Source organism: Delphinus delphis, chromosome X (genome assembly GCF_949987515.2).
Source record: "Delphinus delphis chromosome X, mDelDel1.2, whole genome shotgun sequence".
Classification (NCBI taxonomy): domain Eukaryota; kingdom Metazoa; phylum Chordata; class Mammalia; order Artiodactyla; family Delphinidae; genus Delphinus; species Delphinus delphis.
The window spans coordinates 92011147-92035987 of NC_082704.1; the positions used below are offsets into that span (position 1 = coordinate 92011147).

General features: G+C 40.7%; 1 protein-coding gene across 1 annotated transcript in view; it reads left to right on the top strand.

Moving 5' to 3' along the window:
* MED14 (mediator complex subunit 14) overlaps nt 1-24841 on the top strand; it is a 74974-nt gene that overhangs the window by 25156 nt on the left and 24977 nt on the right. Inside the window, exons 13-21 of the mRNA XM_060002155.2 lie at nt 7507-7666; nt 11300-11494; nt 11884-12018; nt 14396-14472; nt 19756-19916; nt 20003-20149; nt 21225-21316; nt 22615-22767; nt 23308-23577. Of these exons, the coding sequence (XP_059858138.1) occupies nt 7507-7666; nt 11300-11494; nt 11884-12018; nt 14396-14472; nt 19756-19916; nt 20003-20149; nt 21225-21316; nt 22615-22767; nt 23308-23577 (1390 nt within the window). The remainder of the gene's footprint in view (nt 1-7506; nt 7667-11299; nt 11495-11883; nt 12019-14395; nt 14473-19755; nt 19917-20002; nt 20150-21224; nt 21317-22614; nt 22768-23307; nt 23578-24841) is intronic.

A 24841-nucleotide genomic window follows, 5' to 3' on the forward strand; every position in this document is an offset into this window, starting at 1 on the left:
ATTCATCCATGTTGAAGCATGTACCAGTACTCCATTCCTTTTTATGGCTGACTAACATTCCCTTGTATGGCTAGGCCACATTTTATTTATCCATTCATCAGTTGATGGACATTTGGATTGTTTCCACTTTTTTGGCTCTTATGAATAACACAGCTGTGAGTATTCATGTGCAAATATATGGCTAGACTTCTCATTCCACTAGGAATGGAATTACTGGATCATACAGTAAATTTAAGCTTTTAAAGAAGTTGCCATACTAGTATGCAAAGTAGTTGTGCCATTTTACAGTGACATCAGCAGTGTATGAGGGTTTCCATTTCTCTACATCCTTGTCAGCGCTCATTACTGTCTTTGACAGTGGCCATCCTAGTGAGTGGGACAGGTGTCTGACTGTGGTTTTTACTTACATTTTCTAGGGACTAATGGTGTTGGGCATCTGTTCATGTGATTACTTTTTTTTATAACATGCAGTGAAAACAAATTCTAGAAAAAAGAATTGAAAAAACATGTTCAAAATATAAGCCTCCATTTTTTTTATTAGAGTGAACAGACATAAAATTGCATTTCAATACATAAAATCAGAACAAAAAATACAAGAAAAAAATTCAAAATCTATATATTTTTCATTGAAAGTGAACATATACAGACAAGATACTCTTCACTCAAATTTGTTTTTCTTTTTTTTCTTTTTTTATCATCTTTATTGGAGTATAATTCCTTTACAATGGTGTTAGTTTTTGCTTTATAACAAAGTGAATCAGTTATACATATACATATGTTCCCATATCTCTTCCCTCTTGCGTCTCCCTCCCTCCCACCCTCCCTATCCCACCCCTCTAGGTGGTCAAAAGCACCGAGCTGATCTCGCTGTGCTATGCGGCTGCTTACCACTAGCTATATTTTACGTTTGGTAGTGTATAGATGTCCATGCCACTCTCACACTTTGTCACAGCTTACCCTTCCCCCCTCCATGTCCTCAAGTCCATTCTCTAGTAGGTCTGTGTCTTTATTCCTGTCTTACCCCTAGGTTCTTCATGACATTTTTTCCCCTTAGATTCCATATATATGTGTAAGCATACAGTATTTGTCTTTCTCTTTCTGACTTACTTCACTCTGTATGACAGACTTTAGGTCCATCCACCCCACAACAAACAACTCAATTTTGTTTCTTTTTATGGCTGAGTAATATTCCATTGTGTATATGTGCCACATCTTCTTTATCCATTCATCCGATGATGGACACTTAGGTTGCTTCCATCTCCTGGCTATTGTAAATAGAGCTGCAATGAACATTGTGGTATGAGTTTGAGAAGGATAGGTATTAGCTCTTCTCTAAATGTTTGATAGAATTTGCCTGTGAAGCCATCTGTTCCTGGGCTTTTGTTTGTTGGAAAATTTTAATCCCAGTTTCAATTTCAGTGCTTGTGATTGATCTGTTCATATTTTCTATTTTTTCCTGATTCAGTCTTGGCAGGTTGTGCATTTCTAAGAATTTGTCCATTTCTTCCAGGTTGTCCATTTTATTGGCATAGAGTTGCTTGTAGTAATCTCTCGTGATCTTTTGTATTTCTGCAGTGACAGTTGTTACTTTTCCGTTTTCATTTCTAATTCTATTGATTTGAGTCTTCTCCCTTTTTTTCTTGATGAGTCTGGCTAATGGTTTATCAATGTTGTTTATCTTCTCAAAGAACCAGCTTTTAGTTTGATTGATCTTTGCTATCGTTTCCTTCATTTCTTTTTCATTTATTTCTGATCTCTTTATGATTTCTTTCCTTCTGCTAACTTTGGGGGTTTTTTGTTCTTCTTTCTCTAATTGCTTTCGGTTCAAGGTTAGGTTGTTTATTCGAGATGTTTCCTGTTTCTTAAGGTAGGATTGTATTGCTATAAACTTCCCTCTTAGAACTGCTTTTGCTGCATCCCATAGGTTTTGGGTCGTCGTGTCTCCATTGTCATTTGTTTCTAGGTATTTTTTGATTTCCTCTTTGACTCCTTCAGTGATCACTTCGTTATTAAGTAGTGTATTGTTTAGCCTCCATGTGTTTATATTTTTTACAGATCTTTTCCTGTAATTGATATCTAGTCTCATAGCGTTGTGGTCGGAAAAGATACTTGATACGATTTCAATTTTCTTAAATGTACCAAGGCTTGATTTGTGACCCAAGATATGATCTATCCTGGAGAATGTTCCATGAGCACTTGAGAAAAATGTGTATTCTGTTGTTTTTTGGATGGAATGTCCTATAAACATCAATTAAGTCCATCTTGTTTAATGTATCATTTAAAGCTTGTGTTTCCTTATTTATTTTCATTTTGGATGATCTGTCCATTGGTGAAAGTGGGGTGTTAAAGTCCCCTACTATGAATGTGTTACTGTCAATTTCCCCTTTTATGGCTGTTAGTATTGGCCTTATGTATTGAGGTGCTCCTATGTTGGGTGCATAAATATTTACAATTGTTATATCTTCTTCTTGGATCGATCCCTTGATCATTATGTAGTGTCCTTCTTTGTCTCTTCTAATAGTCTTTATTTTCAAGTATTTTGTCTGATATGAGAATTGTTACTCCAGCTTTCTTTTGGTTTCCATTTGCATGGAATATCTTTTTCCATCCCCTCACTTTCAGTCTGTATGTGTCTCTAGGTCTGAAGTGGGTCTCTTGTAGACAGCATATATATGGGTCTTGTTTTTGTATCCATTCAGCCAGTCTGTGTCTTTTGGTGGGAGCATTTAATCCATTTACATTTAAGGTAATTATCAGTATGTATGCTCCTATTCCCATTTTCTTAATTGCTTTCGGTTCGTTATTGTAGGTCTTTTCCTTCTCTTGTGTTTCTTGCCTAGAGAAGATCCTTTAGCATTTGTTGTAAAGCTGGTTTGGTGGTGCTGAACTCTCTCAGCTTTTGCTTGTCTGTAAAGGTTTCAATTTCTCCATCAAATCTGAATGAGATCCTTGCTGGGTAGAGGAATCTTGGTTGCAGGTTTTTCTCCTTCATCACTTTAAATATGTCCTGCCAGTCCCTTCTGGCTTGCAGAGTTTCTGCTGAAAGATCAGCTGTTAACCTGATGGGGATTCCCTTGTGTTATTTGTTGTTTTTCCCTTGCTGCTTTTAATATGTTTTCTTTGTATTTAATTTTTGACAGTTTGATTAATATGTGTCTTGGCATGTTTCTCCTTGGATTTATCCTGTATGGGACTCTATGTGCTTCCTGGACTTGATTAACTATTTCCTTTCCCATATTAGGGAAGTTTTCAACTATAATCTCTTCAGATATTTTCTCAGTCCCTTTCTTTTTCTCTTCTTCTGGAACCCCTATAATTCGAATGTTGGTGCGTTTAAAGTTGTCCCAGAGGTCTCTGAGACTGTCCTCAGTTCTTTTCATTCTTTTTTCTTTATTCTGCTCTGCAGTAGTTATTTCCACTACTTTATCTTCCAGATCACTTATCCGTTCTTCTGCCTCAGTTTTTCTGCTATTGATCCCATCTAGAGTATTTTTAATTTCATTTATTGTGTTGTTCATCATTGCTTGTTTCATCTTTAGTTCTTCTAGGTCCTTGTTAAATGTTTCTTGCATTTTGTCTATTCTATTTCCAAGATTTTGGATCGTCTTTACTATCATTATTCTGAATTCTTTTTCAGGTAGACTGCCTATTTCCTGTTCATTTGTTATGTCTGGTGGGTTTTTATCTTGCTCCTTCATCTGGTGTGTGTTCTTCTGTCTTCTCATTTTGCTTAGCTTACTGTGTTTGTGGTCTCCTTTGTGCAGACTGCAGGTTCGTAGTTCCCATTGTTCTTGGTGTCTGTGCCCAGTGGCTAAAGTTGGTTCAGTGGGTTGTGTAGGCTTCCTGGTGGAGGTGACTAGTGGCTGTGTTCTGGTGGATGAGGCTGGATCTTGTCTTTCTGGTGGGCAGGTCCACGTCTGGTAGTGTGTTTTGGGGTGTCTGTGGACTTACTATGATTTTAGGCAGCCTCTCTGCTAATGGGTGGGGTTGTGTTCCTGTCTTGCTAGTTGTTTGGCGTAGGGTGTCCAGCACTGTAGTTTGCTGGTCGTTGAGTGAAGCTTGGTGTTGGTGTTGAGATGCAGATCTCTGGGAGATCTTCACCATTTGATATTACGTGGAGCTGGGAGGTCTCTTGTGGACCAGTGTCCTAAAGTTGGCTCTCCCACGTCAGAGGCACAGCACTGACTCCTGCCTGCAGCACCAAGAGCCTTTCATCCACACAGCTCAGAATACAAGAGAGAAAAAGTAGAAAGAAAGAGGATAAAAGAAAATAAAGTAAGATAAAATAAAATAAAGTTATTAAAATAAATATTATTAAGAAAAAATTTTTTTAAAAATGTAAAAAAAAACCGGCCGCACAGAACCTTAGGACAAATGGTGAAAGCAAATCTATACAGACAGGGCTTCCCTGATGGCGCAGTGGTTGAGAGTCCGCCTGCCGATGTAGGGGACACAGGTTCGTGTCCCGGTCCGCAAAGATCCCACATGCTGCAGAGCGGCTGGGCCCGTGAGCCATGGCCGCTGAGACTGCGCGTCCGGAGCCTGTGCTCCGCAACAGGAGAGGCCACAATAGTGAGAGGCCTGCGTACCGCAAAAAAAAAAAAGCTGTACAGACAAAATCTCACACAGAAGCATATACATACACACTCACCAAAAGAGGAAAAGGGGAAAAAATAATAAATCTTGCTCTCAAAGTCCACCTCCTCGATTTGGGATGATTCGTTGTGTATTCATGTATTCCACAGATGCAGGGTACATCAAGTTGATTGTGGAGATTTAATCCGCTGCTCCTGAGGCTGCTGGGAGAGCTTTCCCTTTCTCTTCTTTGTTCGCACAGCTCCCGGGGCTCAGCTTTGGATTTGGCCCCGCCTCTGCATGTAGGTCACCTGAGGGCGTCTGTTCTTCGCTCAGACAGGGCGGGGTTAAAGGAGCAGCTGATTCGGGTCTCTGGCTCACTCAGGCCAGGGGGAGGGAGGGGTACGGATGCAGGGCGAGCCTGCAGAGGCAGAGGCCAGCGTGACCCGCCTGAGGGCGCTGTGTGTTTTCCCAGGGAAGTTGTCCTTGGATCACGGGATCCTGGCAGTGGCGGGCTGCAGAAGCTCCCGAGAGGGGAGGTGTGGATAGTGACGTGTGCTCGCACATAGGCTTCTTGGTGGCAGCAGGGGCCTTAGCCTCTCATATCCGTCTCTGGGGCCCGCGCTGTTAGCCCCGGCTCGCACCCGTGTCTGGAGCTCCTTTAAGCAGCGCTCTTAATCCCCTCTCCTCGCACACCAGGAAACAAAGAGGGAAGAAAAAGTCTCTTGCCTCTTCGGCAGCTCCAGACTTTTTCCCGGACTCCCTCCCGGTTAGCTGTACTAGCCCCTTTCAGGCTGTGTTCACGCCGCCAGCCCTCTCCCTGCGCTCTGACCGAAGCCCGAGCCTCAGCTCCCAGCCCCGCCCGCCCCGGCGGGTCAGCAGACGAGCCTCTTGGGCTGGTGAGTGCCGGTCGGCACCGATCCTCTGTGCGGGAATCTCTCCACTTTGCCCTCCGCACCCCTGTGGCTGCGCTCTCCTCCGCGGCCCCGAAGCTCCCCCCCTCCCGCAGTCTTCGCCCGTGAAGGGGCTTCCTAGTGTGTGGAAACCTTTCCTCCTTCACAGCTCCCTCCCACTGGTGCAGGTCCCGTCCCTATTCTGTTGTCTCTGTTTATTTTTTCTTTTGCCTTACCCAGGTACGTGGGGAGTTCCTTGCCTTTTGGGAGGTCTGAGGTCTTCTGCCAGCATTCAGTAGGTGTTCTGTAGGAGTTGTTACACGTGTAGATGTATATCTGATGTATCTGTGGGGAGGAAGGTGATCTCCGAGTCTTACTCTTCCTCCATCTTCCGCCCGTAACTCACTCAAATTTTTTTTTTCTTCTGCAAAGTCGTAACAAAAAGTTGAGTGAGGGCTTCCCTGGTGGCGCAGTGGTTGAGAGTCCGCCTGCCGATGCAGGGGACGCGGGTTCATGTCCCGATCTGGGAAGATCCCACATGCCGCGGAGCGGCTGGGCCCATGCGCCATGGCCACTGAGCCTGCGCCTCCGGAACGGGAGAGGCCACAACAGTGAGAGGCCTGCGTACCGCAAAAAAAAAAAAAAAAAAAAAAAAAGTTGAGTGAAATAGCAATCCCATATATGCTTTGAAAGAATATCTTGTATGTATTATTCACACATTTATAATTTATATATATTACATTTGTAATAGATTTAGATTTTTAATGTGGCAAATGAGCTTGTTTCTGGTTTGTTGTAATTAATCTCGGTTGGATTGTTGATGATGAAAATCACAGGAGATAATGTGTATCTTAAGTGTTTCCATGGTTTTTTTAAAATAACATCCATAGTAGAGATACCAGTCTCACAAAGGTATGTTGATGAGAGTGGACGTAGAGATCTGAAAGCAGTTTTTGCAAGTTCAGAATATTCGTTTTTAACTGTCATCCAGAATGAGGCAAGTATTGGTGTATTTTAAAAATTTATTTTCATTGTTTTATTAATAGTTCTAGCAATTGATCCTGTGAAGCTGTAGTTAAATTTGTTTTTCAGGGTGAAAAAGCAGTTTCCAGATGCTATACATTTTGGGGGGTAATAGTTGACAAAGTGCCCTTAAAATATTATATTATTAAACATGGCTTTACTGTACATGACTAGTACATATTTTGTATCCCATGTGGCTCACCACAGAAATGCAACAACATCCAAACTGGTCTGTGCCCTGTTATGCAAGGCAAGCCTAGTGATCGTGATCTTGGATGTTGTGGCACTGTTATGTTGCTATGAAAAGCTTCTATATTTGTATTCTTATATTTTGAGTTGTCTCATTGTGGATCAGTGAGAGTTTGTGTACCAATCATTTTATCCCTTTTTCACATATTATATGGTATCCTAGCCTCAAGGATAGACAGTCAGATAAAAGGAATAAGAGGAGTACTGTAGTAGAAGCATCAAAGTGAAATCTGGTGGCTTAACTGAGAGAGCGGGGAAGAAGGTAAGCAACACTTACTGGCACCTGCTAGGCATACCTGTCACTTTATTTGCACAGTATAAAAACTGGGACTGAATATCTCCAGTGATACCAGAAAAATGAGATACTTTTATACTTATTGTTTGTTGTTCTATTTTGTTTTATAAACACTTCAGGCATTTTATAAAAGATGTTGAGATTAGTTTGTGCTGTCTTATAAAGCATAGGAAATCTTTCATCTCCTATAATAAACTGATACAGTGTCTCAGCCTTAATACTAGTTAATTCTACCTTATTAATTAAAATCCATTCACACTGCAGTTTAAACTCCTTAAACTAGAACTAGAACTAACAGTCCAGTACAAAACTAGAGGAATGATTCATCATTATGGTCATGTGTCCTTTTACTAGTTCAGTTAAATTTCATATTAATTGGTTTCTTAGTGGTCTTTAATCTATTTATAAATCAGTAGCGCACAGTTAATCAGAAAAGTCTATGATTTTGTGATTTGGATTATCTCTTTTAAGGTTTTGGCTTGGACAACAGCGTTGCAAACAATCTATAAAACACTTGCCTACAATAAGCAGTGAAACATTGCAGCTGTCCAATTATTCGACCCATCCTATTGGAAACCTTTCTAAGAATAAGCTGTTCATTAAACTTACCCGTCTTCCACAATACTACATCGTAAGTATGCAAAGGGGTGGTTTGGGTGATCGAGTTCAGTAATTCTATTAGTATCTTGAATAATTTATTGTTTGCTTTAACTTGCAAACGTATTTTATTGGATATTTGAATTTTGTATGGTGATTCTCAACCCGGGAGAGGGGAGAGAGATGGTAGGGATGAGGGAGAGAGGAAAATCATGTCTGTAAGAAATTATATAATGATTAGGCAGGGTTGGTGAATATAAGGTATGCCCCTATCCCTCACCCTAGGATCTCTCCTGTAGTGAGGCCTAGTTTCTGCTTGGAATGAGGCATCTCTGTGTAAGAAAAAATTTGAAAGCAACTACTGTGAAGGTTTGGAGATGTTTTGGTGTCAGATAAACTTGTTTGGCTCTAATCAAATGTTAACTTGCATAACGCTGCCTTTTAAATATGGCTGACTAAAGTAGCTTTATTTTCTCATCCTTAATTGATTGAAGGCATATATATCCATTTTATTGATTGCACGTACCTTTCAGTACACTGTAAAATCCTCATTCCTTTTACACTCCAGATGTTTTCTAGTAGTTTCTTTGAGATCATTGAATTGGTTAAAATTTGCAAGAGTTTGAAATATGGACTCATATATTTTATAAATATATTTCCTGCTTGTAGAAATTTTTGTGTATACCAAGTAGCTATTTCTAGATAAGATTCTAAGGTGTTTGAAACAACTTAATTCAGGATTGTTGGTTGAAGGTAATGGGAGTGCATTTTTTTTAAGGTTTTAAGCTGTACTTTTAAAAGATACTGTCATAAAAAGGTAGCCTGATATATCTTAAGTTAGGGTTACTTATGTCGATGAATAAGTCTGTCATTGATGTGAAGTTCACTTTTTTCTGAATTCTAAAATACCAGCTGTGGAACTAGATCTGGCACGTGACAGAGGATTGTTGTTTCAGTTCTCTGTGAGCTGCCCGGTCTACATATGAAATGGTATACATAATAATCAAACCTATGAACACACAAAGATCTTTTGTACCCAGCCACACACAGAAGTAAATGGTTATAATTTATTACTTTCTGACCTTATTTAGTATCAACAAAAAGCCAGGCTTTAAGCCTCAGTGACTAGTGATTTACTATAAAGCAATAATTTGTTTCTCGTGGTTTAGACCAAAACTGAATGTATACTACTCTTCATCCTTCATCTTTCTCACTTAAGGATGATACGTTCATAGTAGTGGGAAGAACTACCATGGACATTAAGAACAGAGGAAAGTCTTCCTGCCTTTAAATGTCTTTCTGCTATTTTACTTTTGCCAGCTGTATTGAGATATAATTTATATACAGTAAAAATTCAGATGTTTTAGTGTCTGAAGTTTACAAAATGCATGCAGTTTTGTAACTGCCATCATCCCCCAGAACTCCCGCATGCTCTCCTCTATAATCAGGCCCTCCCCCCACTCTCATCCAGTGACCATGGACCTGTTTTCTGTCTCTGTAGGTTTGCCTTTCAGTTTCGTTTCTTTCACTCAGCATAATGCCTTTGATTGTCATCCATATCGTTGTATATATGATAGTTCATGCTTTTTATTGCTGAGTAGTGTTCCATGGTATGGATGTATCACAGTTTGTTTGACCAGCCTCTCATTGGAGGCCATCTGGGTTGTTTCCAGTTTGGGGCAATTGTGAATAAAGCCGCTATAAGCCTTTGCATATAGATTTTTTTGTGAGCATAAGTTTTCTTTTGGATAAGTAACTAAAAGTGGGATTGTTGGGTCATACACTAAGTGTATGTTTAGCTTTATAAGAAACTGCCAAACTGTTTTCCAAAGTGGCCAGACCAGGGCTTCCCTGGTGGCGCAGTGGTTGGGGGTCCGCCTGCCGATGCAGGGGACACGGGTTCGTGCCCCGGTCCGGGAAGATCCCACATGCTGCGGAGCGGCTGGGCCCGTGAGCCATGGCCGCTGAGCCTGCGCGTCCGGAGCCTGTGCTAGCCGCGACGGGAGAGGCCACAACAGTGAGAGGCCCGTGTACCGCAAAACAAACAAACAAAAAAAACAAAGTGGCCAGACCATTTTGCATTCCTGCCAGCAATACGTGAGAGTTCTAGTTGCTCTGCAATTCTTGCCAGCACTTGGTATTGTGATTTTTTTTTTAAAAAGTTAGCTATTCGGGACTTCCCTGGTGGCTCAGTGGTTAAGACACAGGTTCGAGCCCTGGTCTGGGAGGATCCCACATGCTGCGGAGCAACTAAGCCCGTGCGCCACAACTGCTGAGCCTGCGCTCTAGAGCCCATGAGCCACGGCTACTGAGCCCGTGTGCCATAACTACTGGAGCCCGTGCTCCACAACAAGAGAAGCCACTGCAATGAGAAGCCCGCACACCACAACGAAGAGAAGCCCCCGTTCACCACAACTAGAGAAAGCCCGCGTGCAGCAACGAAGACCCAACGCAGCCAAAAATAAATAAATAACTTAATAAGTTAAAAAACCCCATAAACCACAACAGTAATTTCTTTAAAAAAAAATGTTATCCGTTCTGATAGATGTGTAGTGGTATCTTATTGTAGTCTTAATTTATGCTGCCCTGATGGCTGATGATGTTGAATATCATTTCATGTGCTAATTTGCCATCCGTATAGCTTTAGTGAAGTTCCATTTTACTTTTAATCCTTCCATTTCCTCAGGTGCCTCAGCGTTTATGCTTACGTGTTGACCAAACAATTTCCTGAAGAGAGTGTGTGGGGAGGAGGAGGTGGAGAGAAGGGAGGCAGGAACAGAGACATAAAAGTATGTGTTGGTCAAGAGCCTTGTCCAATGGCATTCATTTCTCTCACTTCTTAAAGTATTTAGGGGACTTTTAAATTTTAGGTAGACCTTGAAAACAGTAAGCTGTTATAGTGAGTAAGAGCAAGGTCTCTGGATCCAGACTTCTAGGATCAAAACGTATCACTTCTCAGCTCTGAGACCTTGGGCAATTAACCTAACTTTTTTGTGCCTCAGTTTCTTTATCAGAAAAATGAAGATAAGAATCCCTACTTCATAGAGTTTTTAGGAGGATTAAATGTGTTAACATCTGTCAAGTACTTAGGACAGTACGTGGCACACAGTAAGCTCTATATCAGTGTTAACTACTGTTGATGTTATTATCCTCACAGTGACTGTATATTTCAGTTGAAAAATCAGAGTTTATTTTTATATGCTTCCAAGCATGAGAGGTAGTTGTCATTTTTCTTCTGCCATAAGAGTGGAATTCTTAGGCTGTTTCATTGGTTAAGAGAGACAGCAGGGCAATTTAAAATAGATACCATTCTAGAAAATCTAGAAGACCTGCTGGACTTAAGCAGAAAATGTTTTCAATTTATAAGCTAAGGTATGAATTCAAGAACACCTAACGCTGATAGTCTAAATGTTCCATTTGCTCTAGTTTATGGTTGCATTTACTTTTATCATTGTTCTTTAGCCTGATCTATTTTTTTAGAAAACAAATTCCATATTTAATTGCAGTGCCTTTTTTTTTGAGATCATGACTGATTTGTCCTTGTTTAAAGAAAAAAGGCATCCACATTAGGCATATAATTCTGAGCCCTACTTGATATAAGGAGGAAAATATCCAACACTTATCAGTTATGTCTCTGAGACTCATTTCTGATTTGGGGCCTTTTTAGGTTGTGGAGATGTTGGAAGTTCCCAATAAACCCACACAGCTGTCATACCAGTACTACTTGATGTCTGTGAATGCTGCAGATCGTGAAGACAGCCCTGTCATGGCCCTCCTGCTGCTGCAGTTCAAGGAAAACATCCAGGAATTAGTTTATCGTACAAAAAACGGGAAGCAGCCTAGAAGCAGCACCAAGCGCAAGGTACGATCACATACAGGGATGAGCACAGGGTTTGCGTGTATGAACTTTGCTGTGCTCTTTAACCATTTTTAAATGGGAAAGAATTTGGTATGGTTTTTAAGATACTGAGCAGCAATAAGGTTTAGGTAACAAATGTCTATGTATTCTTGCAAATGTTTCTCTCTTAATTAATAATTATATACCATTTTCCAAAAGACAGCTTGTTAAATACATAATATTTACTACTAAATTTCTAGCGTTTAGGTCAATGTTTGCTCAGTAAATATTTGTTGAATGAATTAACATTTGTTTTGGTTTACCTTGACTTTTGTTACAGTGGTACAACTGCCTTAACTAATTGCATCACATGTACTTTTTTTACCCACTTGTGTTCTTTACTTAAATTCTAGTTGTCTGATGATCTGTGTCCAGTAGAACCCAAGAAAACCAAACGATCAGGAGAAATGTGTGCCTTCAATAAAGTTCTAGCTCACTTTGTCGCTATGTGTGATACAAATATGCCGTTTGTAGGACTTCGGTTGGAGGTAATTTGGGGTATCTAAGTAATTTTTAAATGCCTTGCTAAAGCTACATGAATTCCATTAGAACCAGATGGTTGTGATCACTTGTATATTTTGGGAGGGGTGGGGTTGAAATCACAGCATCTCGTGGTATACATGTAAAACATGACTTAAATTATTTCATCTCTCTGGTTCCAAATTGTGGGCCTTCTGTTCTTTGTGGAAATGGAAAGTAAATTCTTCTAGTTTGAAAAAAAAAAGACAACTTTTGAGAATTAACATCTTACTTGTATACCTCTTAGGAACATTATTTACCCTTTTAGAGATGGGTAGTTGATAAAGGGGTGGCTCATTTTTCAGTGGGTGAAGCTGTCCATATTGCTTACTAATAAAATTGGGTTCCTTTCTGAGAAGCGGGTCAGAAAGAATATTAAACTAAATTTTTACTCTTTTCCTATGGAAGAAGCAATAGACTTATGCAGAGTTAGTGTCTTTCAAGAGTACACAATCGTGATATCCAGCATGATCCCCAAACATGAAAGTAAAGGGAGGTAACAGAACCTGCGTTTTTGTATTTCCAAAAAGGGCTTTGGCCAAGGATTGGCAGCCCTTAAAAGTAATACATCAAAACCTTAATTATTTCCCTCTAGTTTAAAGTTTTACTTTCTGTAAGACTCCTCCCCTCTGTAAATTATTGGGAATGAAGAAGAGACCTAGAAACATGGAAGTGGATTATATCAGTTGGGCTGACGATGATAGTCTTGGGAAGACTTGTTGAAAACATTTTGATTCTTTAGAGCAGGAATCAACAGACTTTTTCTATAAAGGGCCAGATGGTAAATATTTTAAGCCTTTGTGGGTCATAGTCTTTTATTACAGCTTTTCAAATCTGCTGTTGTAGTGTGAGCCAGCCATAGTTGATATTTAAACAAATGAGTGTGGCTGTGTTCCAGCAAAACTTTATTTACCAAAACAGGCAGTGGCTGGATTTGGCCCATGAGCTGTTGTATGCCAACCGCTGCTTTATAGGGTTTTGGGATCTGAAGGCCGAGAATAAGGTGTGAAATTGTGAGGAGCAGCAGTAGCCCAGAAAATGCAAGCCCAGAAATAGGCTAAAGTAGATACTTATGTCCACAACGTCCCCGCTCCTAGAACTGTAAGCTTGACGGATGTCCTCTTGTCTGGGAACTGGCCAAAGCTCCAAAACTGTGCGGTGTCCGTGCTTGTATCTACTTAACTGTGTTGTTGGGCTTTTTCATCGTGCCATGGGGATTGGTTACATGAATGTCATTCAGTTACTCCCTTGCAGTGGGAAGGGAGGCTACATGATGCCCAGGGGCAGTGTAATGCCTCATTCATTGTCTGCTGTCTTCCCCATTACCCACAGGCTAGAAGTTGCAAAAGCTTGTGTCTTCGTAGTGTCCCTGTAGACACCTGTAGGCATATGGCCTCTGTCCCCCTTCCCTGTGCTCCTATACCTGTTGCACACATAGGCCATGTAACATTCTGTAGTAGTCTACTGAACTCAGTCAAGCTCTTAAAAACGTAACTTTTTCTTCTCTCAATGAAAAAGATATGTTAAAGGTAAAAGCAAGCACATTTTCTGCTTAAAGTAATTTATATTGAGATGTGAATAACTAAATCTAGTCTTACCAGGAATGTTTATATTTCTGATCCATAGAAGAGAAGCCCTCCCACACTTTGCTTCCTTTTGAATCTGGACCCCTCCTGCCTATTTGGTCAGCAGCTATTTTCCTAAACCTCTGCTCTTCCCAGGCCCAAAGAGCAGGGCTCAGTGAAATGCTTAGGGCTGCTTTAAATCCTTTCTGGAACAAGGTGGGTATAAATAAATAAATACTCTGTCAGAGAAGGCCTGGGAATATGTGCTGAAGGCAGGCATTTCTTTGCTAGATCAGATGACTTCCTGGCATACCCAAATAACCTGTAGTTCCACTGATAAGGTCTCAGGCACTATCCCTGCATTTACCTTTTTAACTCATTTACTGAGTCCTCCAATTGGGAATGATATCTCACTGGGTAAATGCATAAAGTGGAAATCTTTTCTTCTTGGGTTTCACGGAGGAAATAGTTGTTAAAAATAAAAATGTATTCCAGAAAAGTGATAAACGGAAAAATATTGTTTGTGGTTAAAAATGAGATGTGGCTATGACTCGAACTTTGTTTTCAAACAAACATAATTGAATCACACAAGAAAACCAGTCTTATTTGGTTTCCCAGGAAATCGGATGATGGGGCACAATGCTCATGCCTAATACGTTGTCAGTTTGGGACAGAGTGACTCTAGTACAGACGCCACGAGAATAGAGACAGTAGTGCTTAGAAAAGGTAGTTTCCTTTGTCAAATTGGTGGTCTGACATAACTGTGCTTTTCTGTTTTCAGCTGTCCAATCTGGAGATTCCACATAAAGGAGTGCAAATGGAAGGTGATGGCTTCAGTCATGCGATTCGCTTATTGAAGTAAGTCCCTGTCACGTGTCTGACTTGGTGCCACACACTGCAGCCACACTGCCAGTGCTGCCCCTCTCCTTCCATGAGTCAGCATAAAGCCGAGTTCAGAACCCGCGGATGTCACAGATTTCTGCATGGAATTACTACGGTCTGGGGGAGCGTTCTCTTTCACCTGCCAAGTGGAGATCCAGCAGCACTTGGTATTTTAGGATGTCTTTCCTCTGGCTTATCTTTCATTCATTCAACAGGTGTTTACTGAGTGTGAGTATGTGTCAGCCTTGAATTCTGAAAGGGCCCTTCAGGATGCTGTGGGTTCACATAGCAGGGGGATCTGGGCCAGTTCAGAAGTCAGGAAGGGTATCCCTGAGGAAGTACCAGTTGTACGTAGACTGAAGGAGAGGTGAGAATTAGCCAGAGGAAAGGGAGCTAGAATGGGAGTGGGCACCCCTAACCAGAAGGAATAACTGCGAAAATGAAGGCTTAGAGGGAAGGGAAAGCTCGGCATCCTGGAACTGAAGGAAGTTGGGCGTGGCAGGAGTTAGGAGAGATGAACCTAGAGACGTGAGCAGGAAGGGGTCAGATCCTGTAGGGTCTTTGTAAGTGTCCTTAAGGAATTTAGACTTTACCACAATGGCAGTAAGAAGCCATCAGATGATTTTAAGCAGAAACTGACATCATTAGATAGGTGTTTTTGAAAGCTCACTCTGATAGGGGAACAAGACTGAAGTAGCAAAACTAGTTGCTGAAATGGTTCACACCAGAGTTCTTAGTAGCTTGGACCAGAGAAAGTTCCATAAGGACTTAGGGGACGAAATCTTAAGGGGTTGGTGATTAGATTGATGTCGAAGGTGAGAAAGAGGAGAAGGTGGCAAAGTTAACTCTTAGTTTTATCTTGGGCAAATGATGGATGACAGTGATGTTTTCCAAGACGGGACCGAAGATGTGAGTTTGAAGGGGCTTTGCTAAGTTTGAGGTGCCTAGACATCCCTTTGGGCAGGCAGGGTTGTGTCTCAAGCCCAGGTGACTGGTCTGGGCAGGAGAAGTAACTGAGTCGGTACCAAGGTGAAAGTAATTGAGCTGGGATAGTAACTTACATCACCAGGAAAGAGCACGCAGGGGGAGATGGGCAGAGGGCTTGGTTCTAAACGGGTAGAGGACAAGGGGGCCAAAGGATGCTTAGAGGGAAAACTAAGGCAGCGTGTGTGATTTATAAGGTGACCAGGATGGACTTGCAAAGCTAGAATGCCACTTAAGAGATCACCCTTTTTGGTGCACAAAGCAGTTTTCTTTTTTGGACATTTGTATTGTTTATTAGACGTTGCTTAATAATATAAATCATAGAAGCAATTTTTATTTATTGAATTCCTGTCTGCCAAGACATGGCGGCTCTGCAATTTGAGCCAGCGGGGCTTTAATTTTTGTTACTTGGGAATCAATTTGCCCTGTGGAAGGTGGGAAGGACTCGCAGATAGCGTGCACTCCACCCATGTGTCATGGTGCTCACGTTAGATAAAGAGTTGAACTAGAATAGCTGCCCTGCCTGGTTACCTTAATGCCATCTCCACAAAAAGCTTTCTGGGGAGAGAGCTGGTCTTAGAATAGACATCAAAAGGAAAATGTAAAACTTTTAATTAATTTGCCTTTGGTTTTATATTACTTCTGCCTAAAGTATAGGGTTTTTTTCTTTTTACTCTTTTTGACAACTGTAGATTAATAGATGATAACATTTGTGTTCTAGTCTCTTAGTTATATTTTTCATGTTTTGCAAGAATCTTAAAATATCTTGCTCTCGGCATTTTTACAAAAGACATTTCAGTCCCCTTTATTCTTGAACTCAAGAGAATTCATTATAGTCCTTACGTGGAGAGGAAGCACTTCATATTTTTTAATCTTCATTTTACAATAATTTTTGAGAAAGTCTTTACTATATCCTGGCTATTGTTTCCTTTATTTAAAACTTAAAAGGAAAATATATAGGAATGGATAAAGAGATCTGTTTGGTACAAGCTGTCCGTTATCGGGGGAAGGAAAAAATAATAAATGTCTAAATATGATTTTATTAAATTAAAATCTGGGGTAGATCTAATTATAATTAGTAAGTAATTGCTCCAATTCATTTAATCTTCAGAAACTCTTCTTTTAAGCATTTAGTCCTAGGTATATTCATATTAAATGGGAGTATGACTTCAAAGCTTTAAAATTGAGCATAGTTTTCTCCTCTTTGCTAAAAAATATGTTCTGTTCTTGTTCAGCTTATCTCCTTGAAAATCTGTTGAGTAGGCCTTCTTGCTGTATCTCTGAAAATATGGTAAACACCTTAGACTGCTCTGGTTCATGGGCCTGTTGCCTTGTGCAAACTCAAGAGCCTTGATCCCACCGCTCAGATGACACAGTCTCGAGAGCAGCATGCTCGCAGTGCCTTGTTTTGAGCTCTTAAGCAAACTTTCCACCCTCTCCTGAACTAACATTACAGTAATGGGCAGTGGTGCTGGTCCTCCAGCCACGCCCACAAGGTTTTTTCATCTCGTGATTCGTTTGCCTCTGGTAGCTTATGCAAGTAATGCACAGGCCCAGCTCTTTTTTGCAAGTTGTGTGACTCGGCTTGTCAGTTATGCGACTGAGTCCTGCATATGCACGTGCAATCTATATAAAATCCACCCCACTTTCCTTGTAGGTGCAGTTGTGCTGCTTTTACTAGCACTTTCAGTGATCTTCCTCCCCACGTTTGCACTGTGGGGACATAACGTGGTTACTGATGTTTGTAAAATCCCTCAGAACGAAACTGACACGCAGCACGTGATGGCGGAGAAGGAGCAGTGCTGATACACATCTGCCCTAGAAGACCAGAGCTTACTTTTCTAAATTTGTTCAGTATTCAGAATTACAGGAGAAAAATCGGTCAGGAGTAGCTGTTTAGATCAAAAAACTTTTTTGAAATGATAGAAATTTTCAGATATGTTAAATCCATTGTCCGGGGAACATCTTCCTCGGTTCTTAATTTTTGGCAAATATATTGAATAATAGTATTTTGTGTTTGTAATGATTTTGTCAGGTTTCCTTTTGGGGGAACCTGTTTTTTTTTTTTCTTTCCACCTCACATGATCATGCAGGGAGGATTAAAGTTATTGTTATTTCTCTCTGTTACATGTATAACCTTAAAAGCAAGTAGATATTTTGCAGGTTCCTCGAAATAAAGCCAATTATATCGGTATCACAGATTAAGAAAGTGACATAGAATGCATTTTCAGGGTCGTGTTGTCCCTGAGAACATAAATTGGAAGGAGTCTTACTTAATTCTTACTTCCAAACATGCTGACTTCTATGTGTTCATTTTCTAACCAGATGGATTTCATGAAATACCTATTTTATGTGAAAGAAGGATAATGTACTGCATTTATATTTTCAAAATCAGGATTTAAAAAATCTATCTGAATTGGCTGCTTTATAACTACTGTGGCTTAGAGGTACATTTTGAGGGGTAAGGGCAGGCAAAAGTCCTCAGTATACCCGAAGTTCGAAGCATATGTGCAGTGTATGCGATTTCTATAATAACTACCCCAAATAATGTTGGACAGAATCTTCTTGGTAGTGAGTGATAACAAGTATGTAGTATGAAATATTAACTTTTGAAAAAACTTTAAAACCTGTACTTTTTTTTTTTTTTTTTTTGCGGTACGCGGGCCTCTCACTGTTGTGGCCTCTCCCGTTGCGGAGCACAGGCTCCAGACGCGCAGGCTCAGCGGCCATGGCTCACGGGCCCAGCCGCTCCGCGGCATGTGGGATCTTCCCGGACCGGGGCACGAACCCGTGTCCCATGCATCAGCAGGCGGACTCTCAACCACTGCGCCACCAGGGAAGCCCAAACGTGTACATTTAAAACAAGCTGTGGTGGAATTTTTAATTTACTGAGAAAATTTCAGTACATTAATTCTATTTTTATGCAACCTGGATAGCTTTCTTTCCCCCTACAGATTTTATTTTTTACCATATACAATCTCTGTCTCTTTTTTCTCTCTTAAATTGTTTATTCTAGGTCAGTGGTTCTCAACATCAGGGCAGTGTTCCCTGCCAGGGAACACTGAGCAATGTTTGGAGATATTTTTGGTTCTCATTAACTGAGAAGAAGGGGTGGGAGGTGCTACTGGCAGCTGGTAGGTAGAGGCCAGGGTAGGATAACCTGCACAGGATAGCCCTCCACAGCAAAGAATTCTGCAGCCCAGGATGTCAATATTGCCGACCCTGAGAAAGCCTGGTCTAGGTGTTATTTCTGAATGAGAGGCCTGAACCAAAATTCCGTATTTCTAGTTATATTTGTTGGTTTTTGCTGATTTTGATAATTATTATACCAAGTCTGATAATTAACTCACCTTCCCTGTGAGTTAAAGGATAACGTGTAATTAATTATTATCTCATTATTTCATCCATTACTGAAAAAAACAGCCAAAATATATTACCTCATCATGTTTTATGACAAATAAGATAGTTCATAAAGTTGCAAGAGATGGGTATTTTAAGACACCGAAGCTAATACATTCCTCTTGTATATGTGGTATATATAAGTGACAGTATGTATGTTAAATGAGTTGATACATGTGTAGCCCCATCACAGTGAGTTACCTCTACAGAGGAGGAGCGGAGAAGGTGGGGGGAGATAACGAACCTGAAATTTTGTCATGGCAGTCAGTGAGCAAGACTTGGTTTTACTGCAAGGAGAAACTAACATATATGAATACCTGCTGTATCAGCCACCATAAGTACTTTATATATATGTTTTGTCATGTTTTAAAATCAGAGACCCATAAGGTAGTTATTTATCTCCATCTTATAGTTGCGAAACTGCAATTCAGAGAGGTTGAATGTGGCTGAGTCAGAATTAGAATGCAGGTCCCTTACTCCAAAGCCCTTGTTCTTTTCGCTGTGTCATCCTGACTTCAAAGAGTGGTCTTAAAAATACTTTGTTCTCCTTAGCTTTTCCTTGAGGATGTTCTAGGTAGATTTCATAGAAAGCCAGTATCTTTGATTTTCTGAGAAATTGTGGTCTTTTCTAATAACAAGATTAAGGATGAAGGCGAGCATCACTGTTAAAATGAGAGTCCTAATCCATATTGATATGAATGGAAGTGGGTTAAATGCTATTAACTGCTGTGAATTGTTTCCTTCTCTTGCAGAAGCTGCCTAGTAGTGGACTTTGAACCAAAGCTCTAATATGCTACCCTGCCTGTCATTGTGTAGATTGTGCTTTTGTCTTTCTGTGATACGAAGTACACTTCATATGCTGTCTTTCATCACCAGAATTCCTCCCTGTAAGGGTGTAAATGAGGAAACGCAAAAGGCTCTGGACCGCTCTCTTCTTGATTGCACTTTCCGATTACAAGGTAGAAATAACCGCACCTGGGTGGCAGAGTTAGTGTTTGCAAATTGTCCACTTAATGGCACCTCTACCAGGGAGCAAGGTGAGATGCTTCACACACTTTGTCTTTGCATATTTCTGGGTTGTTTTTTGTATTTATGATTATTAATCTTTTCTTTTAATCTGTAGGACCATCCCGGCATGTTTATCTGACATATGAAAACCTGTTGTCTGAACCTGTTGGTGGTAGAAAAGTGGTTGAAATGTTCCTTAATGATTGGAATAGCATTGCACGATTATATGAGTGTGTGTTGGAATTTGCACGTTCTCTACCAGGTACAAGTGATAATCTTCCTTTGGTGCGGAGGGAGGGGGGGAAGCATCCGCCACCGCCTTTTTTAACTGAGGAAGTGAAACATGCACGTTGTAAAAAAAAAAAAAAAAAAAAATCGTCAGTCTATCCCCGAGAGACAGCCACTGTGATGATTCGTATATATTGAGAAATTTTAACACACAGGTATACCAGATTATAATAATAGTGCTTATTGAGAGTTTACTGTGTGCCACACAATGTAATAAACGCTTGTATTAACTCATTCACTCCTCACAGTCACCCTATGAGGTAATTTATCATCCCTCATTTCACAAATGAAGAAAACAAGTCACAGAGACTTAAGAAACTTGCTGAAGTTCACGTAGCTAGCAAAGGGCAGAGTTGGAATTGGAACCCATAAACCACTATGCTGTACTGCTTCAGTACATCTCTGCCCCTGCCCTGGCCCCCTTTTGTCGAAATGGAAATTGAAGCCTACTACCTATTTATTTATTTCTTCTTATTACTATTGTCAACCAACTAAGTAAACTATTAGAAATACTTTCAGCTTTTTTTTTCTTTTGAAATTTTTCTTTTTCTTTTTTTACATTTATTTTTGGCTGCATTGGGTCTTCATTGCTGCGCGTGGGCTTTCTCTAGGTGCGGCGAGTGGGGGCTACTCTTCGTTGCGGTGCGCGGGCTCCTCATTGCGGTGGCTTCTCTTGTTGTGGAGCACGGGCTCTAGGCATGCAGGCTCAGTAGTTGTGGCTCGCAGGCTCTAGAGCGCAGGCTCAGTAGTTGTGACGCAGGGGCTTAGTGGCTCCGCGGCATGTGGGATCTTCCCAGACCAGGGCTCGAACCCGTGTTCCCTACATTGGCAGGCGGATTCTTAACTGTTGCGCCACCAGGGAAGCCCTACTACCTATTTATGCTGTTACTATCTTTTCTCCTTTCTTTTTTTTTTTTTTAAACTAAGTTATATATACAGAGACCTTTCTATCTAGGCATATACTATTGCCAAGATGCCGTCTTTTTCAAATATATATTTTAAAATTTCGTATGTATAATCTTAAACTTTTTCGTTTTCTTTCTGTTTAGACATACCCACTCATCTAAACATTTTCTCAGAAGTTCGTGTTTATAATTACCGAAAACTTATCTTGTGTTATGGAACCACCAAGGGAAGTTCAGTAAGTCTATGAATTAATTAAAACTAAAGTTCCTCGGGGATGGGGTGGCGGGGGCGGGAGCGGGAGGAGCTGTGGGGGTTCCCGGCGACGGCGGCGGCTGCGAGGAGGAGGCGGAGAAGCCGCCTGGCTGGTGGAGATGACTCCTGTGGGGGACTTGGGGTGGAATCCCCAGGAGGGGCTCCACCTCTTCAGATGGGGTGGGGATTGCCTGAGTGCGAAGCGTAGGCGAGGGGGTTCCCTGGACGGGTTAAACACTCCGTTTGTGGGGATTGGGGCGTTTTGGCAACGGTGAGTGGAGGTCAGAGGGGTTTCCAGGGGTCTCAGGGTGTCCGCTTGGCGGGGTGGGGGGGTGGGGTGCACAAAAAAACCCAAAAAAACTAAAGTTCCTCTCATATATCTTTAAAAACTCAAGAATTCAAAAATTATGAAAACTTTCTTGAAATAATTGAGGGTTCAAGTAAAAATTAGGGATAAAATGGTAAATTTTAAATACTTTGTTGATAAAAAATATACTATAATGCTTAACTCTTTAAAATTGAAAACAAAAACTATACCCTCTTTGGAGTATGTATTCTTGAAGAGTTTTGGGCAAGGTAATATACTTTTGGTATTTATGGGTTTTTTTTTCTTCACTGATTTCAAATCTGCTTAGCAGCGTGATTACTATAATGAAGATTATATATGAATGGTCTTGAACAGTGTGGTATGTCTGTGCTTTTAGTCACATGGTTGTTAACATTATCTGATCCTGTATTAATCTTGAAGGTATTCCCCATAATCTGTAGTTTCTTATTTTTTTCCCCGCCCCATATGTAAAGTCCTAGAAATTTAGTATATAAATTCAGCCAGCTAGCTTCTTTCTGGACTCTTCCACATAAAGTCATATCAGAAATTACTTGAGTGTTTTAAAATCTGTTAACCGAAGGTGGCATCTGTTGGGGCTGGCTTCCTTTTCCCTTTAATACGGTACTCACCTAGGGGGTGACTCTTATTCCGTTCAAGAGAAAATGGAAAAATAAGAAACAATGACAATTTTCAAATAAAGTTTAATCAAAATTTTTTCTTTAGCACCTTCTCTTTCTGTTTTATTTAGTAGAAGTGGGCTGTCTAACACACACATACTCAGTGAATGTCCATAGGGACAGCACATCTGCAGTTTACAGGGTCTCATGAGTTGCTTCCAAAAAAGACCTCATTTAGATCTTTGGCATTTTGCCTTACTGTTTAAACATTATTTTTTCTTCTGATTGACTCCGTTCCTTTCTCGGTTTCTGAAACATGTAATCTCTTTGATTTAGATTAGTATCCAGTGGAATTCCATACATCAGAAATTTCACATTTCTTTGGGAACTGTTGGTCCAAACTCGGGATGCAGTAACTGTCACAATACCATTCTCCATCAGCTTCAAGAAATGTTCAACAAAACACCAAATGTGGTTCAGTTATTACAGGTAATTAAGTTCATTTTCTATTTAAAAATAAGACTCAGTGTTAGTGTCTCGTGTAAAACTCCTCAAAAAATCATGTGGACTTGGGGGCTTCCCTGGTGGCGCAGTGGTTGAGAATCTGCCTGCTAATGCAGGGGACGTGGGTTCGAGCCCTGGTCTGGGAGGATCCCACATGCCGCGGAGCAACTGGGCCCGTGAGCCACAACTACTGAGCCTGCGCATCTGGAGCCTGTGCTCTGCAACAAGAGAGGCCACGACAGTGAGAGGCCCACATACTGCGATGAAGAGTGGCCCCCGCTTGCCACAACTAGAGAAAGCCCTTGCACAGAAACGAAGACCCAACACAGCCAAAAATAAATAAATTAATTAATTAAAGTACCCTTAACTAAAAAAAAAAAATCATGTGGACTTAACTTGTCTTTAACGACGAAAGTTTGTATGGAATGTGCCAGAAGGACATTGTCTCATTTGTGACGATTTTACGTTGAAAATTCTGAGGTTTTAGCAGAAACTGGCTGCTCTCACTGCATTTGTTCCTTGTAGGTACTGTTTGATACTCAGGCTCCATTGAATGCCATCAACAAACTGCCCACTGTGCCGATGTTGGGCTTGACCCAGAGAACCAACACTGCCTACCAGTGCTTCTCCATCCTGCCGCAGTCGTCCACCCACATCAGACTGGCCTTCAGGAACATGTATTGCATTGATATATACTGCCGGAGTCGAGGCGTTGTGGCAATACGCGATGGGGCCTATAGTCTTTTTGATAATAGCAAGTTAGTTGAAGGTTTTTATCCTGCACCAGGACTCAAGGTAATGGACTTCAGTGTTTACAGCATTAGTAAACATAAATGTGATCTCTAAAACAGTTCCTTCGAGGGGGAAATAATGGGGAGGAAAAGCAACAAATTCCTGTTTAAATTTAATGAGTAGCCATGTTAATTCATCATCTCTGCAACTTCATTCTGAAGGAGCTAGAACTTCTGGTAAGGTGCTGTGCCTAGGTATATGAAATGATAAGATGTCCTTCCTTTTATTTCCTTACCATGTAATGAGTGAAGATACTAAAGAGAGTCCTATTTGCTCTTTGGAGCTTCAAGGAACTTTAAAAGTAGTCTTTATCAGTGAATATTGAAAAGCTTTGTTCATCAGTTCAGCTGTGATACTTTTTTTAAAATGTAAGGTCTTGGGCCACAACCCCTGGAGATTTTGGTATGACAGCTCAGTTGTATGTTCTTATAGTTTAGAGTCAAATAGTTCCAAATGGCCTGTTTTGAAAATTAGTCCCAGTCTTGCCAGTTTCCTACTCTGTTTTCCACTCTTATACAGTATAGCTCATTCTCTTGGTATTTACATCCTTACCTCTAAATAGCATGCTTTCATTGCTCTTTGCTGACTTCTTAGTTGAGGGCGTTATCTGACTCTCGTAATGGGAGATGAGGATTTAATTCTTTTTTAGTTCTTTCTTATATGCCCCTTCCCCTTTTCAGGCTGCTCCCAGTACCGATTCATCTTCTTTCTTTCCTCCAACCTTGTGATATGGTTAGGTAATTTTTCAGTGTTCACATTATTATGAGTATTTAACACTATTCTACCAAGCTTACTATGATTACTTTTCCTTTCTTGCTCAGCATTTATTTTCCTGGGAACTATTAATTAACTTTTTTGTTTCTTAGCTCTCTCTGTACTTATCACTAACTCAACCTTAAAGTCTCCCATGTATGTAACTCTCCCCTCAGTACGTTCACAAATCAGATACCTTACCAGTTTCATCTTGAAGACATCTCTTCCACAGTCCTCTGAACTCCAGTCTGGAATGGTAGCACTCCAGACCTTTTGCCCAGTTTTGATTTAGGAATCTGCGGAAGGGTGGTGAAGCAGGAGATTCCTTCACTTCTCTCCTGTGTTGCGTGCCCTGTGGCTTGGACCCCACGTCTCGTTCTTGGTTTACTTCATTGTTCTGGTGGAATACTTTCTATGTAGCTCCCTGGGAGAAGATACATGGGAGGTTAATTTGAGACCTTGTATGTCGGAAAGCATCTTTAGTTTAGCGTCATCTAGTTGAGAGAGCGGCTAG